The sequence below is a fragment of the Myripristis murdjan genome, chromosome 1, assembly GCF_902150065.1.
Source record: "Myripristis murdjan chromosome 1, fMyrMur1.1, whole genome shotgun sequence".
NCBI classification, from domain to species: domain Eukaryota; kingdom Metazoa; phylum Chordata; class Actinopteri; order Holocentriformes; family Holocentridae; genus Myripristis; species Myripristis murdjan.
This window is the reverse complement of record NC_043980.1, coordinates 9,148,768-9,168,347: the sequence shown is the minus strand read 5'-3', so window position 1 is coordinate 9,168,347 and position 19,580 is coordinate 9,148,768. Positions and strand designations below refer to the sequence as shown.

General features: G+C 39.9%; 2 protein-coding genes across 3 annotated transcripts in view; both read left to right on the top strand.

The window, feature by feature from the left end:
- Positions 1-4,875: 4,875 nt before the first annotated feature.
- LOC115361714 (anionic trypsin-2-like) overlaps positions 4,876-19,580 on the top strand; it is a 39,002-nt gene continuing 24,297 nt past the window's right edge. The window contains exons 1-2 of the mRNA XM_030055301.1: positions 4,876-4,962; positions 5,792-5,981. Coding sequence (XP_029911161.1) covers positions 4,923-4,962; positions 5,792-5,981 — 230 coding nt within the window. The 5' untranslated portion in view covers positions 4,876-4,922. The remainder of the gene's footprint in view (positions 4,963-5,791; positions 5,982-19,580) is intronic.
- On the top strand, positions 11,093-12,645 carry LOC115367556 (uncharacterized). 2 transcript variants are annotated; one of them, XR_003928928.1, is made up of 4 exons: positions 11,127-11,234; positions 11,417-11,492; positions 11,612-11,699; positions 11,843-12,645. XR_003928928.1 is itself a non-coding variant. In XM_030063344.1 (3 exons), the coding sequence occupies exons 1-3, from the start codon at positions 11,149-11,151 to the stop codon at positions 12,404-12,406; spliced, it is 738 nt and encodes a 245-aa protein (XP_029919204.1). In that variant the 5' UTR covers positions 11,093-11,148; the 3' UTR covers positions 12,407-12,645. The 2 variants fall into 2 exon arrangements, 1 of the variants encoding a protein (XP_029919204.1); XM_030063344.1 differs by lacking the exon at positions 11,417-11,492 and having other exon boundaries at positions 11,093-11,234.

Sequence of the window (19,580 nt, the reverse complement as noted above, 5' to 3'; positions counted from 1 at the left end):
TAGGGAAGGGTAGGGCCTCGGGCTGGCCCAGTATGGGCCTGGTTAGGGTAGGGTCTTAATTTTCAGGCCCGATGAGAACTCTACTGCCCACCCACGCTTTTTAGTTGTTAATCTCCCTCCATATTCTCCAATCCTCAATCCTGTTGAGGATTTTTTTTTCTGCCTGGAGATGGAAAGTGTATGACCGAAATCCACAAACATGTATACCCCTTCTCCAAGCTATGGAAGACGCATGTGGAGATATAGCAGTTGATGCTTTTCATGGCTGGATTCACCCTAACCCCCGCTGCTTGGCCAGGGAAAACATTGCTTGTGATGTGGATGTGGTGCTGTGGCCAGACCGAAACAGAAGAGAGGATGCAGCATATATATATATATATATATATATATATATATATTTTTTTTTTTTTTTTTTTTTTTTTGTCTGTAGTAAGTGTAACACTGAACAAAAAAAAGGCCTAAGTCATGATGATGAATGGAGAAGTGTTTTCCATTCATCATAGTGTTTTATATGGAGCACATCAGTGTTCAACTGGTTCTTATGAATGTCTATTCATATGATGGTTTGTGTGTCATTTGGAAACAAAATACCATTTTGAGAAGAAATAACATTGTTTTGAATGTAAAGTTTCATTTTGCAGGAGAATTGAGGGGTTTTGCCCATTGTGTGTGTGTGTGTGTGTGTGTGTGTTTTGATTTGTGTGTAGAGTTCTGAGAGTATGCTTTCAGAAAATGTGTGTAAACAATTGAGAAAAACTGTAACAGAAAACTGTAACAGAAAATGTTTACTGTAAATGCATTTAGCAAAATAATATTGTAGTCAAAGCAATATCTAGACTACATTCAGCAATAAAATAAAAAAATAAAACTAAAAGAAGAGCACATTATTGCACAATTCATTCTCCAACATCGTGTCTTTGTTGGGGGTCCGGCCAGAGGACTTCATCCACGTCACAGGCAATATTTACTCAAACTGGGTTGGACACTTTGTCCGGCTTCCCTCATTTGTCATCCCATGAACAAGGACATGGTAAACAATAGTTGCCCAAATTTCATCAGTGATGATAGTTCTTGGTCTTCCTTGGCCTCTTCCTCGCCCCCTTCCTCCTCGTCCACCACCTCTCATACGTACTCTTCCTCCTCTGCCACCTGTGCTCTCTGAACTGACTTTTATCCTGCCCAGTTGGTCTGATCACATCATTAGAAAGATGTGTGTTCAGTTTTGAGTTGCTGTGTGTAAAATGTGACAGCTGTGTTGGAGTTGTGTTCACATTTAGCTGTCAGTGTTTACAGTTTTGCAACACGAGTGTATGACAGTGCGAAATGACTTTTGCAAATTGTGTCCAAATACCTGAACAGTGTTTAAGGTTTGGCCAAAAGAGTGTTTGATTGGAAAAATGAGTTTAGGCCACTGAGAATTTGGTTCAGAGAATGGAGTTTAGTGTTTTAGCAACTGAGAAAAACTGTAATATCACAGGCCTGCTCCATGGCCTGACCGAGGGGCAAACGGTCGTAGGGCCGAAGGTCATATACCTTCCACCGCCATGCAGAAAAAAAGTATGTATGCATGTAGAGTTTTGCAAATGGGGCTTAAATGGGGCCACAGCCAATCCAACAACTGGAATTAATTTGAAAATTGACACAGATATTTACACATTTATAATTCACAATCAACAATTTGGGGGCCCTTGCAGCTCTGGGCCCTGGGATGCATCCTCTGTTTGGCCAAGGGTAGAACTGTAGTGTGTGCAAAATATCAAGAAAAAAAAAAAAAAACTGTCATCACTATAATTGTGAAATATACAAATATGAAAGGGAACAGGGTGAACAGAAAATGAACTGACACAGTAAGTTTTGACAGACAAACAAAAGTTGCTTCTGTCAGCTTTGTGATGTTCACAAGAATAGTATGTGTTCACAGTGAGGTTACGCCACCTGCTGGAGTTACATGAAACAGTCAGTCAGTGAGGCAGAGGCTGTTGTGTATGAATGTGTATTCCTAACATAACACACTATCCACTATCAGTACGAATAAGGGGATTTTTTTTTTTAAATGTAGGACTGTAACTCTCCTCAAAAAACAACAAAATCACAGTAGAAGAAAACAAAAAACACTTTTGCATGTGGCGCCTTCTTTTTTAGTCTGGCTATAAGACTTCCTCTTATTTCTTCACCTCCTCTTCCTCCTCCTTCTCCTCACCCCTCTTCCTTATGTAAAAGTGTTTTCACAATTCTTACAGTTTTTTATGATTGCATAAACACTAAAAACAGAAGAATCACACAATTATCGACACCTTACACCCAAGGAGCAAAACATTGGACCAGATTTGCACCACTATAAACTAGTGCATTAACATAAAGGTCGACCCGTCGAAACGTCAATGTCATTACAGTTTTTCTCAATTGCTTAGACACAATTCCTGGAACAACTCACCATTTTCTCAAATCTTCACACACAATTCTAAAAACTCACACCCAACGGTACAAACATCCAACTTCTGGGTCCCAATTAGTTTTTACCCTCAGACAACACACACAAGCTGTCAAAACACAGACTACATGAGTGTTTGTTACACACTGGAGGGATTCATTCAAAACGCTGCCACCAAAATGTCTACAATAGGTTTTATTCACAGTATTTCCATATTTAGCATATATACAGGTTCGTGGGAAATATCCCCTTGTGGACCCAGTATGGCATGGCGGTGGAGGATGCCACGATTGCTAATAGCTGCACACGGTGATGTTGCTGCACATATTGGAATCATTGCTCCTTAACCCTGCCAGAATTCCTCTCAAAAGGCACACGGTAAAGTTGCTTCATCCTCTCCCTCTTCCTCTTCCAAAGCACATGAACATGCCTCCAGGCCTATTTATTGACCCACAATTCTGACTGGTGTGTTAACAATTTTTAGACTGAGTGTTTGCACTTGGAGAAAGGTGTGGTCTCTGAGTTTAGGTCATGATAACTTGAGTTAATTATTTTGAGAGCATGTGTTTGCTGAATGAACACATAGTGCAATGAATGATTTATCTGCCCCACCCCCCCCCCCAACGCCCGGTCGGTGCTACACTACAGCCTCTTCACCGCTCCGCTAAACATTCAGAAAAAAACCTGTAATGTGAAATCCATCAAATGAAGGAGAGAAGGCGAGGAGAGGAATCGAGGATGGACAACTGAGAAAAGAGAAAGGCTGATTGAATCCCTGCCAGCTCCAGTGGCTGAACCTGATCCTCTCATAACACAGAGTGGGTGGTGCCTGATGTTATTATACAGAATACGCTGCCAGGAGAGAGCGAGTAGAGGATTATGTCTTGCTCAAGGACACATGGCTGCTGCAGGAATCAAACCGCTCACTGGACTCAACACCCTGCTGCCCAGAGAGCTAGCAGGCTCACTAGATAATGACAATGACATAACAAATATAACTTTGTACTTTTAGTAATTCTTCTCTGACGTGCACCAAATGCAAACATTGTGGAAAGAAGTCTGGAGTTCGGCATCAATCCAACAACAACAAAAAATTATAAACATTTTTTAAAAAATGTTACTTTATATCAAGATGGTGAACAACCCAACTGACTGGGCCAGTGTACTCTTCTGCTTACCAAGTATTTCCTGGAAGACAGAAGGTGATGAAGGCTCAATGGACAATGAGTCCATTGTCATGGAGCGTAGAGGTTCATTTGAATGGAGCTGAGTGACAAGAAAAGAAATTTAAGCAAATTGTGACCATAAACATCAACTGTCTGGAATCAGACGTGACGCTCTGTCCTGCTCTGACTGACTGGGACTTTTTACACTGCACCCAAACCCTGATTGATGTAAGCACGGTGGAAAGAAGTCTGGAGTTTATCATTAATTCAGTTTCATAAATAAATAAAAATGAATGAATGAATGTATTTGGAGTGTGCTACTTTTATATGAGTGATTGAAATCAAGTCAATTAAATTAACAAAACAATTGAAAAGCAAGTTTTTATTGATTAAGGACAAATAATCAGTTTTCTTTGATTACTCTGTCAACTGTTGTCACTATTTATATTATTATATCATGACGCTTTGTATAATATAATTTATATTTCTATGTATAATATTATATAGAAATGTGTTCAGTGTTGTGTTGTGAAGAAAAAGATGATCAGCTGAAGCACTTAATGACATTAACAGTGTCAAACAACAAATTTACTGAAGGTAAATTAAATTTATTGATTTCAAGATCTTTTTTTTTCATGTGGAGATGTCCTTTGGTTCCACTGTAACAGATCCCATGGTGTGTGATGGTGTGAGTCCCAGTGTGCTTGTGGCTGCATGTGGTCCTCTAAACAGGGACCACCTCACTGAAGCAAATGTTTAGGTTTGGTAAAGAGTGCAGTTTGGATCTGGAAGATATTCATAACGGTGATCAGGTTGGTGCTGTCCCAGTTTTGTGAGATTTTAGAGTTTTTTTTAGTGACGAAACGGCTTTACTTTATACCGAGTATCATATACCGAGTACAGTATGTTTCCTCACAACAAAAAGTCCAACATCAGCTCACCTTTTCCCTTCACTTTGACTTCAAAAGTACACATCTGTTATTAAATCCATTTTTATAGCTTTTAATAGTGTCAGCATGAATTCTGTTGACAGTATGTTAGGGTTATGGAGTTTCCCTGGAAGAAACCGTTGATGTAGCTGGCTGTTTTTTTTTATTGCTTTACTCTCTGAAATACCATTGTCTCACCATCCCACAATGGAAGATGATATCAAAATATTGAACTCAGCTCATAATCCAGCAGAGCTTGGTAGCCAATGGAGAGTTGTGTTGATAAACCTTCACAAGGTGATTGGTGGATCAGAGGCCAACAGGACAGTGGGAGCAGATTTGAAAAGGTGCTGCTGTCCCATCAGGAGGACAGTCACTGGAGGCTCAGAGACACAAATGGCTCAGCTGCTGCTTCTTCTGCTGTTGCTGTGGGCTGGTGAGTTCTCAACACTGGTGTATTCTGCAGCGCTGACACTTTGAATGCTTTAACCATTTCTTACCTGTTGAAGTATGAAGGATTTTTACTTCTGAAAATGATGTATTCTTAAAAATTTGATTTTTTGTTTTAATACGATGACAGGTTGTGCTTTTACTCTCACATTTTTTAAAATATCATGATAGGATGTATTTTTTATTCTTTATCTGTTTGTGTGTGTGTGTGTGTGTGTGTGTGTGTGTGTGTGTGTGTGTGTGTGTGTATGTGTGTGTGTGTGTGTGTATGTGTGTGTGTGTGCGTGTGTGTGTCACAAGCCAGCCACCACTGGTAACAAACATGCAGGACTCAGAAACAGGCCTCCCAGAAAAATGTTTAATACAAAAATGTTCAAATTTCCTTTGGTACATGCTGCCCCGTTGCAAAGCTGCCAAAGTGTGATGATTTGATATTAAAGTAAAATCAATATTCTGGTCAATAAAACTGAGACCATGTCAGTATTTCAAATTAAAGAGACAAAAAAAGGACAAGACAAATCCAATCAAGTTCCTCTCACTGTCCAATAGCAGCTCTGTACCCTCACACAGCTGTGCCTGCTGCACTAATTATGTTACTGAAAGAAAAAAAAAACACAAAATTGAACATATTAAAGTTACAACAACCTTATCATTCTGTGTCTTTATTAATCAGAGTTAGCTTGTCATATTGTCTGTGTTTGTCTTCTCCTAATGGATGTTCTGTTGTTTCTCTCCCACCGAGAGGAAACCTCTCCCTCTGTGTTACTGTACGTCTGTGCAACCACAGTCAAATGACTGAAGAATGTGTCTTTCAGACTTCACTGTGGGCGATGTGCACAAGAGGATTATTGGAGGTCAGCCATGTCAACCAGATGAGCGGCAGTACCATGTCCTGCTCAGAGCACGTGATACTTTAAATAATGACGTTGACTTCTGTGGAGGCTCTCTGATCAGTGACCAGTGGATCCTGACTGCATCTCACTGCTGGTATTCAGAGCCAGGATGGTAACAAAGTGAACCATTTACTTAAAATAATGACAACATATTGCTTACTCCATAAAGACTTAAACTGTTGTATTTTAACTGGAAATATTTAATGCATTGATGCAATAATAATTATATGGCATACAAAACAAAAATGCTTTGGTTAGAAATCAAGCTAAAGGTCCAGAGAGTACACTGATAGATAAATAGATGGATTGATTATTTTTGAATTCCTGGGTGTGTTGCTTTGGAAGAGCTGCTCATGCTCATAAATATTAATCAGACCACATTATAGGAATAACAGGTTTAATTTCTTACATTGAGTGATCTTCCTCTGCCCTCTTTTCTCACTGTTAGGAGAATGTTTGCACATCTCAATGTGCATCCTGGTCAAGGAGAAGAAGTGCCAATCCCAGGACAAAATGGGATACCCTTCAGAAAAAACGGCCAACAACATGACATCATGCTGGTGCGGCTGCCTGACCTCCGTCCTGGGTTAGCACAAACACTAAGAACAATACCTCTGCCTGACTGTGCTAATCGATTTCTAGCTACGCTTCTAAGGTGAGTTGTAAATCTGTATTTTTGAGTTTAAATGTGCATCAGTTTGTCTGTGCATGTGAAGGTCTTAGGTCTACATGACCAAGTATGACCCAGATTCAAATGATTTATAAACTGCTGGCTGTGTCTGTAGAGTCATCTCATCATTAGCATATTGGTGTCAGTCGGTGAAATGGTGAAACAGGTGTAGATACAGAGTAGTTCCTGTCATGACAGCTCAGGGACTCCCTGAGCTGTCATGAGTTGAACTCAACAAAACATCTTTGACAGGAGGCAAACTCTTGATTCCAGAAACTCATCATATCGAGTGTACTGATGATTTTCAACCACTTCATGTTCAGCTCACGTGTATCATCTGTTTTGTTCAGCTGTTTTGGGAGGCCTGTTGGCACGTCCAAGCCATGCACAGGAGAACCAGTTCAGATTGCAGGCCAAGCCGCTATTCAGGCACTTCCTAATGGAAGAAGAGGTGAGATTGCTTTTCATAACTTCACAGTAGTGAACTTCTATGTAGTTTTGTTCTACAGTCAAAAAAATATAAATCTGCCAATGTGCTGAGTCAGTTCCACTTGTTTATATTGCAACTTTTGTGGAGAGAGACTGAGAAGCAAATGATTGTTACATGAGACATCACACTTTTTAAGTTGATACTACTTGACTCAACAGCATTACTAGAAGAATTTGGCCTTCATTTCAAATAAATAAAATCATCAAGCCACGTTACTAGGTGTTTGTTCACTTAAATAATGTTGTTAGACTCAGGAGCAGTATTAAAGGGACATGGCAGTGATTTTGAATATTGTTTTATACAATTTACCCACATCTTATATTGCAATAAATCATTTTGTAAATCATGCGGGAGTTCTTAAAATCTCACTACATATAATCAAAATGCCTTGATTTGTAAATATGAATTTTTGGTTGAAAATCCCACCTGATAATGTTCTGCTCCTTTGGCTCACTGTGTTGTTGCCATTCATAAATATGGAACAAATAATTCACTGTGTAAACAAAACGTTTCCCTGGGGACTATTTTCTGGCGGAGGCACCGTTTCACTCCACACAGTTTCAAGTCATCAAAACACAACAGTGCTGCTGCTGCTGCTGCTGCTGCTGCTGGGAAAAAATCATGTGGATGTCTTTATTACAGTGATGTAATACTGGTGTGAAGAAAGTTTGAAGTCTTGAAAGTCCATTTTCATATCATTGTGGAATGAAAGGAATCCAGTGGCTGGATAAGCACAGGGAAAATCATATTAGATAAATCGTGAAGTGTTTACATTTTGTAGATAGTACACCAACCACGCAGAATCACACACGGTCCTTTAAGTTGCAGTTGAATTTCAAATTTCAAAAACATTGGGATGTATGTTGCTGAGAATCTGACTTTACTTTTCTGTTTTTCTCTAGTACCTGCTCAGCAGCCAGTGTTTCCCCTGCAATGTGCAAACGTAAATGTTGTTCATTGGAATGCTGACGCTTTCCAAATCCCCGGCCAGACACGATTTGGGAATCAGCACTATTTTTGTGGACAAGCTGCTGGAGTGGATGTTTGTCATGTGAGGAATTATCTGATTATCTGTCTTGCTTCCAACATTGTAAGAAAAAGAAAATCAGTAATGACTGACACTTTGTAATTGTGATTGTGTTATTGTGTTATAATTGTGGTATATATACTGTACACACACATATCAGTTATCTGTATCTATCTATCTATCTATCTATCTATCTATCTATCTATCTATCTATCTATCTATCTATCCATACAAACACACACACATACACACACACACACACACTGCATGTATGCATATAATTTTAGAAATAATGTTTTATATCTAATTTCTCTCTGCAGGGTGACTCTGGTGGAGGAGTGGTGTATAGGGGCCAGATTTACGGTGTCATTTCCAACGGTGGTGTTCGGGCTTGTCAGGAACCAATTGCGTTCATGAATGTCTGTCATGCTGATTACATGCGGTGGATCCGGGACACTGCTCGTCTATAAACTGAAAGTCCTTCATATTAAACATATATGAGATATCAGCTCTACAAGAAACTGATGTGGTTTGGATGTTTTTTTTTCCCCCAACAGAAACACTGGAAGCAGTGTTTCAAATGATAAATGGTGATAAATTGTGAAAAACTGATTATTTTTTCTGATACAAGGATACAAGTGAGGATATTTCCTCCCTAACACAACATACAGCCATAATTCATAGGTTGCGAGTAAATATGTGCTCTTTTCCACAGTTGTTTTATTAAGTAAAAACGGCTACAAGTAAAGTTACAAAGTTAAAAAATGAATTGAAAGTAAACTGAAAAATGAAAATCAAATGAAAGTGAAATGAAAAATGAAAGCAAGTCCAGTTAAGCTGAGTGGTGAGTTTTGAGGAATCAGCACTGTTCATTTCACAAATGTGGGGACCAAAAGAGTGTGTTACTTCTGTCCCTCTCTCTTCCTCCACACAGGATATATTTCAAATAAGCTACAAAAGTTCAACCGTAGTGATATTTCAGAACCAGTAACATGTACAGACCTCACCGAGATAATGAATTAATTGGTCAGACAGATTATTTGTGTGATATTACATATATAAATAAATAAACAGTCTGACATTCAGTGATGATGAGCCCACACACAACTATTGTTAATGTGGCGGAGTGTAGGAGGGTAGATTGAAGTTATTAGACGTTAATATTGCTATGAGGAAAATGGAAAGCCAGACAACGCCACCTGGGGAGTTTCACCCCAGGAAATACAAAAAGGACACAGGTTCGTTCCCAATTAGGAGGCAGAGGCAAGTATTGACAATTGAAATAAATTTTATTAGAGATAAGCAAAAATAATCAAAACCAAAAAGCAGGGGCTGGAGCTGCAGAAAAAGGAAAAAAAATAGTAAAAACAGCCCAACTATGGACAATTTATAAATTACTTTATTACATTTAACACTAAAAAGGCCTGAATGTAAATTCTAAAAAAAAAAAAAGCAATTACAAAAGCTAAAACTCAGCCCAACTTAAGTGAAACTAAAGAGTAGAAAAAGGAGTAGAGGCCGCTTGTGAGAGGCAGACTACACAGAGGGGTGCCTTGGGGTGCTACCGCTATTCACCAGTGAACACAGCAAACACAGCAAACACAGCAAACTTCACACAAGACAATGGTGCAGTCTATGGTGTCCCAGTGCAACTAGTCACACGCAAAGGTGCAGGGACCTCACCACAAGTGCCTAGCCCCTCAGTAATATGGCACTCCACTCCTGAAATACAGAAAACAACTCACAACATATAAATAAGTATCCCAGCTGTTCAATAAACGCACAAATAAACACAACTGGGCAAAACAAGGGCAAATTGATAAACAAATAAGGCAATAGAAAACCATAAATGAAAGGGGAAAAAAAAGGAAATAAGTCTAAAAGGCAAGTAGGCAAAGCAGCAGTAGTCAATATGGCAGGAGGACCTAAAAGAGGGGGGAGACCACAATTAATTTGGCTCTTTACCATTCCCTGAATGGATGAGGAAGAACCCTACTCACCACCTTTAGGCCTAGGCATTAAATGGGATGGCAGGAGAGCAGGAGGGAAATCCTTGACCCTGAACAGCCAACACACACACACACACACACACACACACACACACATGTGTATTCCAACACACTATCTGCACAAATAAGGTTGAGAAGTTATTTATTTTTTCTCCAAAATGTTCTGCTGCAAAACAACAAAAGCACAGAAGAAAAGAAGAAGAAGAAGAAGAAGAAGAAAAAAACTTGGGTGGGTTGACAAAGTTTTGGCCTGGTTTGGCTTTGACTTGGTTTGGTTAGTTAGTGCTGATGATTTTCTTACAGTTTTTCCCAATTGCTAAAACACATTTCTTGAAACCTCCACCCATTTTCTCAAAACCTTAAACACAAATCCAAAAACTCAAACTGCATTCACAAAACCCCAGACTTTTCTATCAAAATCAAACTGTCACCTCAAAAACCGTTCTCCTTTGCTCAAAACCAAACTGTGTTCAGATCACACACACAGCAAGTAAAAATACAGTCACCTCAGAGCATTCGTCACACACTACATAAAATAATTTAGGACACACCATCCAGGGTATTTAGTTACAGTTTTCTCAATTGTTTACACACAGATACTGGTACTTGAGACACAGTGACCACAACATGTAACTCATGCACCAACCCCCTGAACCAATTCTGCTAAACTACAAGCACAATTCCTGCTTTACACTCAAATTGCAGTTCTAAAACACACTTTTTTCAAAACACTACACACAATTCTCTGCATTTGGCACAATTTACATGAAGAAAATCTCTTGTTTTCACAAGGAACACACTGTCATTCAAATTTCTACAGTTAATTGCCCTACTATGCACGCTGACTCATCACATGGGCAAACACCTGTCACACAGTTTTACAATTAGCAATCAGAGCTTTAGCATAAAAGGGCAACAGGTGAGCTCTCCTGTTTTGGAGCAATGGATGCCAACATTGGAAACAGAGGCAGAGTCAGAGTCAGAGGAGTGAGAGTAAGAGGAGGATGAGGACGAGGAAGGCCAAGGACCGTAATCTCTGATGAGATCTGAGCCACTTTGGGATCTGATGAGATCTGAGCCACAATGAGGGAGGCTGGGAAAAGAGTACAGCCAGATTTGAGCAGGTACACTGTAGCATCCATCATCCGGACTTTCCGAAATGAGAATAGGTAAGAAATCTACTCTCACTACAAAATTTCAGTACTGCATATCAATACTCAATGAGTACAGTAGTACAGTATTGCCTGTGGACTGTTCTGTAGGACTGTAAAAATAAAGTATGTTTCAGGTATTTGGGAAATGTATTCCTACTTTGTATTCCTACACAGTATTTACAGTATTTGTATTGCAGAAGTGAAAAATTACCAACACAAGGTGGTCGGGAACGCCTTCTGTCTCCTGAACAGGAAACTGAAATCATGAACATGGTCCTAGAAAATAACGCCATAACATTATGGCAAATACAAAGAAAAATAATAGAAAACAATGAGATATTTCAAAATATTGACAGGATAAACTTATCAACACTGGACTGTGTCTTGCGCAGAAATACTCTGAGGATGAAGCAGGTCTGCAGGGTGCCATTTGAACGCAATTCAGAAAGAGTCAAAGAATTGCGATATAACTATGTGCAAGTAAGTCCTATACAATCCCACAATTGATGCATACTCTCAACACTGTATAAATTATACATATTTCAGTATTGTAATCATAATGACTGTGCTTCACAATAGTGACCACTCAATGTCTATTTCTGATATTGTCATGTGTGTTTCAGAGAGTCCTTGAGCTAGAGGTGGCTGCAGTGGAGCACCAGTTCATCTTCATTGATCAGGTTGGATTCAACCTCACAAAAAGACGAAGGAGGGGAAGGAATATCATCAGCCAGCGTGCCACTGTTGAAGTCCCTGGCCAGCACGGAGGAAACATCACTATGTGTGCAGCGATTACCCACCACGGCGTCATCCATCACCATGCTACCCTTGGCCCCTACAGCACTGCCCATCTGATCACATTCCTGGACACCCTACACAACACACTCATTCCACCAGATCAGACAGACGGCCCAGAGCAGCTCAGGTACGTTGTCATTTGGGACAACGTAAGTTTCCACCGGGCTGCTCTGGTTCGTAACTGGTTCACTGCCCACCCACGCTTTTTAGTTGTTAATCTCCCTCCATATTCTCCATTCCTCAATCCCATAAAGGATTTTTTTTCTGCCTGGAGATGGAAAGTGTATGACCGAAATCCACAAACATGTATACCCCTTCTCCAAGCTATGGAAGACGCATGTGGAGATACAGCAGTTGATGCTTTTTCATGGCCGGATTCACCATGCTAGGCGATATTTTCTCCGCTGCTTGGCCAGGGAAAAAGCATTGCTTGTGATGTGGATGAGGTGCTGTGGCCAGACCGAAACAGAAGAGAGCAGCTTTGTTTTTTTTTTTTTTTGTTTGTTTTTTTACTGTAACTGTATACAGTAAATTCTTCTGTTGTGTTGTATGTGGACCACTGTATGTGCAACTTTGTGTTGGCTGGGATGTACACTGTGTACATTGTTTTTGTGGGAAAAATAAAATAAATTTGTTACTATTTGTGTATTCTGAGTATAAAAACAATATTCTAAAATATTTTTACAACACACTTATGTATGTACTGTCTGTAGTAAGTGTAACACTGAACAAAAAAAGGCCTAAGTCATGATGATGACTGGAGAAGAAGTGTTTTCCATTCATCATAGTGCTTTACATTGAGCACATCAGTGTTCAACTGGTTCTTATGAATGTCTATTCATATGATGGTTTGTGTGTGTCATCTAAAAACAAAATACGATTTTGAGAAGAAATAACATTGTTTTGAACATTTGTTTTAAAGTTTCATTTTGCGGGAGAATTGAGGGGTTTTGCCCTGTGTGTGTGTGTGTGTGTGTGTGTGTGTGTGTGTGTTTTATTTGTGTGTAGAGTTCTGAGAGTATGAGGCATGCTTTCAGAAAATGTGTATAAACAATTGAGAAAAACTGTAACAGAAAATGTTTATTGTAAATGCAAAATAATATCATAGTCAAAGCAATATCTAGACTACATTCAGCACTTTCACAACAAAAAATAAAACAAAAAGAAAAGCACATTATTGCACAATTCATTCTCCAACATCGTGTCTTTATTGGGGGGCCGGCCAGAGGACTTCATCCATGTCACAGGCAATATTTACTCAAACTGGGTTGGACTCTTTGTCCTGCTTCCCTCATTTGTCATCCCATGAAAAAGGACATGGTAAACAATAGTTGCCTAAATTCATCAGTGATGATAGTTCTTGGTCTTCCTTGGCCTCTTCCTCGCCCCCTTCCTCCTCGTCCACCACCTTTCATACGTACTCTTCCCCCTCTGCCGCCTGTGAACTCTGAACTGACTTTTATCCTGCCCAGTTGGTCTGATCACATCATTAAAAAGATGTGTGTTCAGTTTTGAGTTGCTGTGTGTAAAATGTGACAGCTGTGTTGGAGTTGTGTTCACATTTAGCTGTCAGTGTTTACAGTTTTGCAACACGAGTGTATGACAGTGCGAAATGAGTTTTGCAAATTGTGTCCAAATACCTGAACAGTGATTAACCCTATAAAGCCTGAACTATGAAAGAATTGGCAGAAAATTCCAATTTTTTGAAATTGAACCCTTTATTTAGTCCTATAACAATATATATATATATATATATAAATTAAAAAAATATGTTATTACACGACCTTTCTGGTGTATGATATATGATATGTACTTGAAATGCCAATGGTATGGTCCAGGGTGAACAAGGGAAGTGTTCAAAGGTATTCAACAGTATTTTGGTCAAGTATTGATTAAACTGAAAATGAAAAACGGAATTGAAAGTGTGTATCATATATGATACAAATGGCGAGTTTAGTGTTTAAGCAACTGAGAAAAACTGTTATATCACAGGCCTGCTCCATGGCCTGAATGAGGAGCAAGCGGTCATAGGGTCATATACCTTCCACCGCCATGCAGAAAAAAACTCTTTTGGGTTAAGGAAGGGGGAGTATGGTGGAAAGTATAGGATTGCAAATTCAGGGTGCTGATGGAACCAATTTTGGACCAGAGCGGATCGGTGGAAAGATACATTGTCCCAAAAGACAATGTACGGCATCTGGTCCACTTGGTTTAATGCTGTGATGATGTTGTGTAATCTGTCAAGAAATGCTAGTATTACATGGGTGTTATAGGGTCCCAGGGTCGCATGGCGGTGGAGGACCCCATTGTGGGTAATGGCAGCGCAAAGGGTGATGTTACCTCCTCGCTGCCCTGGCACATTGGGAATTGCCCTGTGTCCAATTACATTTCTCCCTCTTCTTCTAGTTTTTGCGAGGTTAAATCCAGCCTCATCAACATATATAAATTCATGTTGGATTCCTTCAGCATCCATTTGCAAGACTCTCTGAAACACAGTAAGATACAATAGGACGCTGTTCAATACAGGTCTATTGCACAGTAATTTTACATTTAAAAAGGTTTTGTGTAGTGCACAATGCCACACCACAGTAAGGTGAACAATATATACCTCCACATACTCATTATGGAGACGTTTCACTCTCTCTGAATTTCTGTCAAATGGTACTCGATACAGTTGCTTCATGTGTACTTGATTTTTTTTTTTTTTTTTTGGAGGATTTGACCTAATGTTGACAGAGAGACTCAATGGATGTTATTGAAAATATTGTGATCACTGATGACATTGGCTTGGATTTCTCTCAGCCTGATACAATTGTTGGCCAAAACCATGTTTACAATGGCTGTCTCTTTTTCCCGAGTGAATACGGGGCCCCTTCCACCTTGGTGTCCTCGACCCTCAATCCTATGTAGACAAAAAACACATGCAGCCTGCTGTCAAATGTCACAGGAAAGGATACCAAAAGTGATGACAAGTACAGTTAGCTGCAGTTTCAATGTACTCTGTGATTAGTTGACCTGTTTTCTCGACAAAATGTTCGAATTACTGTCACTACTGTATTTCTGCTGAGATTTGTCCGAACTCTCAGTCCAGCTTCCCTCAGCATCAGTCCATGGTTGATAACGTGACCAATAAGGCCTCTTCCTCTACCTCCTTCTTCTCCTCTTTGAGCTGCTTCCATTTTTGTTGAAGACAGGTGAACTCACCTGCTGGCTTTTATACCTACCTGAGTGCTGTATTTTCAATTAAGCACATGTGTGTTTCCACACCAGGTGGATGTGCTTATCCAATTTGTTCATTAGTGTGGTCACTGGCAAGCCAGGGCTTTGTAATGAGAAGGAAATAGCCTCACAATCCTTATCTGTGTCTAAGGTGTGAAAATGCATGTAGAGTTTTGCAAATGGGGCTAAAATGAGGCCACAGCCAATCCAACAACTGGAATTCATTTGAAAATTGACACAGATATTTACACATTTATAATTCACAATCCACAATTTGGGGGCCCTTGCAGCTCTGGGCCCTGGGATGCATCCTCTGTTTGGCCAAGGGTAGAACTGTAGTGTGTACAAAATATTAAGAAAACAGCTTTTGTCATTAACACTACAATTGTGCAATATACAACTATGAAAGGGAACAGGGACAGAGACAGAGAAACAAAAGTTGCTTCTGTCAGGTTTGTGATGTTCACAAGAATAGTATGTGTTCACAGTGAGGCTACGCCACCTGGTGGAAACAGTCAGTCAGTGAGACATCCTCACCCCTCTTCCTCTCTGTCCAAACCAAATGACGACCTGTGGCCCAAGCCCCGATTTGCAAGTGAACTCATTATTTATGTAAAAGTGTTTTCACAATTCTTAATCAATCAATCAAACTTTATTTATAAAGCACGCGCACGCGCACACACACACACACACACACACACACACACACACACACACAGACACACACAGACACACACAGACACACACACACACACACACGCGCACACACGCGCGCGCACACACACACACACACACACACACACACACACACACAATGTTTGTTTGGCTGAGTACAGAAGAACCAGGTCAGGAAACACTGCCATCTGCGCTGGGGGCTGCCCACGGCCCAGGCCAGAATGCCACAGCTCAGGGGCCCACCAAGCCACAGGTAGGCAGAGGACCCATAGCGCTGCAGCGGGGCACCGCCACAGAGCCCCCACCCATCCAAAAGGACGCTGTTCAATGAATGTGGAAAGGTTATTGATAAAATAGTGTGGCGATGTAGAGACCAGTGTTCACCATTTTGCCGAGGTGTGTTATTACATTGCAAACTGAGTGAAAAGCAGTGAGCTGTGTTCAGAGTTTTCCAAAAAGTGTGTTAGAGTGTACAGAGAAGAGAATGTGCCTTCAGTTTGGCACACTTGGTGAATGCATCAGCTACAAGTGTTAATAGTTTCAGAAATTGTACCTCAAAAATCACTGTTAGTGTTTAAACATTCAGAAAAAAAAAACTGTAATGCGAAATCCATCAAAAGGAGGAGAGGAGGTGTGGAGAGGAATCGAGGATGGACAACTGAGAAAAGAGAAAGGCCGATTGAATCCCTGCCAGCTCCAGTGGCTGAACCTGTGCTCTGAATCAGCCACATGGTCCAAGTCCTTCAGGTAGACCATGCTTCCTAGTCTGTAGCCCCCTGATCCTCTCATGACACAGAGTGGGTGGTGCCTGATGTTATTATACAGAATACACTGCCAGGAGAGAGCGAGTAGGGGATTATGTCTTGCTCAAGGACACATGGCTGCTGCAGGAATCAAACCGTTCTCTGATCTCACCACCCTGCTGCCCAGAGAGCTAGCAAGCTCACTAGATAATGACAATGACATAACAAATATAACTTTGTGCTTTTAGTAATTCTTGACGTGCACGACATGCTGCCAACATTGTGGAAGGAAGTATCAATTCAATAACAACAAAGAAATGATAAAAGTTTTGAAAAAATGTTACTTTATATCAAGATGGTGAACAACCCAACTGACTGGGCCAGTGTACTCTTCTGCTTACCAAGTATTTCCTGGAAGACAGAAGGTGATGAAGTCTCAATGGACAATGAGTCCATTGTCATGGAGTGTAGAGGTTCATTTGAATGGAGCTGAGTGACAAGAGGAGAAATTTAAGCAAATTGTGACCATAAACATCAACTGTCTGGAATCAGACGTGACGCTCTGTCCTGCTCTGACTGACTGGGACTTTTTACACTGCACCCAAACCCTGACTGATGTAAGCATGGTGGAAAGAAGTCTGGAGTTTATCATTAATTCACTTTCACAAATGAACAAAAATGAAAAAAGATTTGGAAATATTCTCACTGGAAACAAAGAAATGTGTTAAGATGGTGAATAAATCAATCATGACCATTGGCTGAATGGACCTCCTGAAAAAAACAAAAAACAAAGAAAAACAAATAAATACTATACTGACAACAGTGTATTTGGAGTGTGCTACTTTTATATGAGTGACAAATTAAGTCAATTAAATTAACAATTAAAACAACTGAAAAGCAAGTTTTCATTTATTAAGGACAAATAATCACTTTTCTTTGATAACTCTGCCAACTGTTGTCACTATTTATATTATTATATCATGATGCTTTGTATAATATAATGTATATTTCTATGTGTAATATTATATAGAAATGTGTTCAGTGTTGTCTAGTGAAGAAAAGGATGATCAGCTGAAGCACTGAATGACATTAACAGTGTCAAACAACACATTTACTGAAGGTAAAGTCATTTTATTGATTTCAAGATCTTTTTTATTCATGTGGAGATGTTCTTCGGTTCCACTGTGACAGATCCCATGGTGTGTGATGGTGTGAGTCCCAGTGTGCTTGTGGCTGCATGTGGTCCTCTAAACAGGGACCACCTCACTGAAGCAAATGTTTAGGTTTGGTAAAGAGTGCAGTTTGGATCTGGAAGATATTCCTAACGGTGATCTGGTTGGTGATGTCCCAGTTTTGTGAGTTTTTAGTTTTTTTGTGATGAAACGGCTTTACTTTATACCGAGTATTAACATTATGTTTCCTCACAACAAAAAGTCCAACCTCAGCTCACCTGTTCCCTTCACCTTGACTTCAAAAGTACACGTCTGTTATTAAATCCATTTTTAGAGCTTTTAATAGTGTCAGCATGAATTCTGTTGACAGTATGTTAGGGTTATGGAGTTTCCCTGGAAGAAACCGTTGATGTAGCTGGCCGTTTCTTTTTTCTTTTTTTTCTTTTTTTAATTATTGTTTCACTCTCTGGAATACCATTGTCTCACTATCCCTTGATAGAAGATGATATCAAAATATTTTCATAATTAAACACAGTTTGGTAGCCAATGGAGCGTTGTGTTGATAAACCTTTACAAGGTGATTGGTGGATCAGAGGCCAACAGGACAGTGGGAGCAGATTTAAAAAGGTGCTGCTGTCCCATCAGGAGGACAGTCACTGGAGGCTCAGAGACACAAATGGCTCAGCTGCTGCTTCTTCTGCTGTTGCTGTGGGCTGGTGAGTTCTCAACACTTGTGTATTCTGCAGTGCTGACACTTTGAATACTAAGTATGAAAGATTTTTACTTATGAAAATGATGTATTCTTTTAAAAATGAGATTTTTTTAAAAAATATATATATGATGACAGGTTGTGGTTATCCTCTCTCACAATTTTTTTAAAATATCATGACAGGTTGTATTTTTTATTCTCTATCTGTTTGTGTGTGTGTGTGTGTGTGTGTGTGTGTGTGTGTGTCACAAGCCGGCCACCACTGGTAACAAACATGCAGGACTCAGAAACAGGCCTCCGAAAAAATTGCTTAATACAAAAATGTTAAAATTTCCTTTGGTACATGCTGGCCCGTTGCAAAGATTTGATATTCAAGTAAAATCAATATTCTGGTCAATAAAATTGAGACCATGCCAGTATTTCAGTTGACAGAGACAAAAAAAGGACAAGATAAATCCAATCAAGTTTCTCTCATTGTCCAATAGCAGCTCTGTACCCTCACATAGATGTGCCTGCTGCACTAATTATGTTACTGGAAGGAAAAAAAAAAAAACGCTTCAAAGGTTAAAATTAAACATGTTAAAGTTACAATAACTTTATCATTCTGTGTCTTTATTAATCAGAGTTAGCTTGTTGTATCTCTTTAATTCGACGTATCCATGATTTGTTGTTTACTGGTTTGTCTGAACTCTGTTTCTCGGTAGCTGCCTCAGACATGTGTGCTGTCCTCAGCAGCCATATTGTCTGTGTTTCTCTTCTCCTAATGGACGTTCTGTTGTTTCTCTCCCACCGAGAGGAAACCTCTCCCTCTGTGTTACTGTACGTCTGTGCAACCACAGCCAAATGACTGAAGAATGTGTCTTTCAGACTTCACTGTGGGCGATGTGCACAAGAGGATTATTGGAGGTCAGCCATGTCATCCAGATGAGCGGAAGTACCATGTCCTGCTCAGAGGAGACAACCGTACACACATGAACTTCTGTGGAGGCTCTCTGATCAGTAACCAGTGGATCCTGACTGCGTCTCACTGCTGGCCTCCAGGATG

What these genes read in the sequence shown, in the direction of transcription:
- LOC115367556 (XM_030063344.1), top strand. Translation starts at nt 11,149, where the DNA reads ATGAGGGAGGCTGGGAAAAGAGTACAGCCAGATTTGAGCAGGTACACT. An exon ending in ACTTTCCGAAATGAGAATAG is followed by an intron (nt 11,235 to 11,611) that starts GTAAGAAATCTA and finishes TGTCTTGCGCAG; the next exon opens with AAATACTCTGAGGATGAAGC. An exon ending in TGCGATATAACTATGTGCAA is followed by an intron (nt 11,700 to 11,842) that starts GTAAGTCCTATA and finishes TGTGTGTTTCAG; the next exon opens with AGAGTCCTTGAGCTAGAGGT.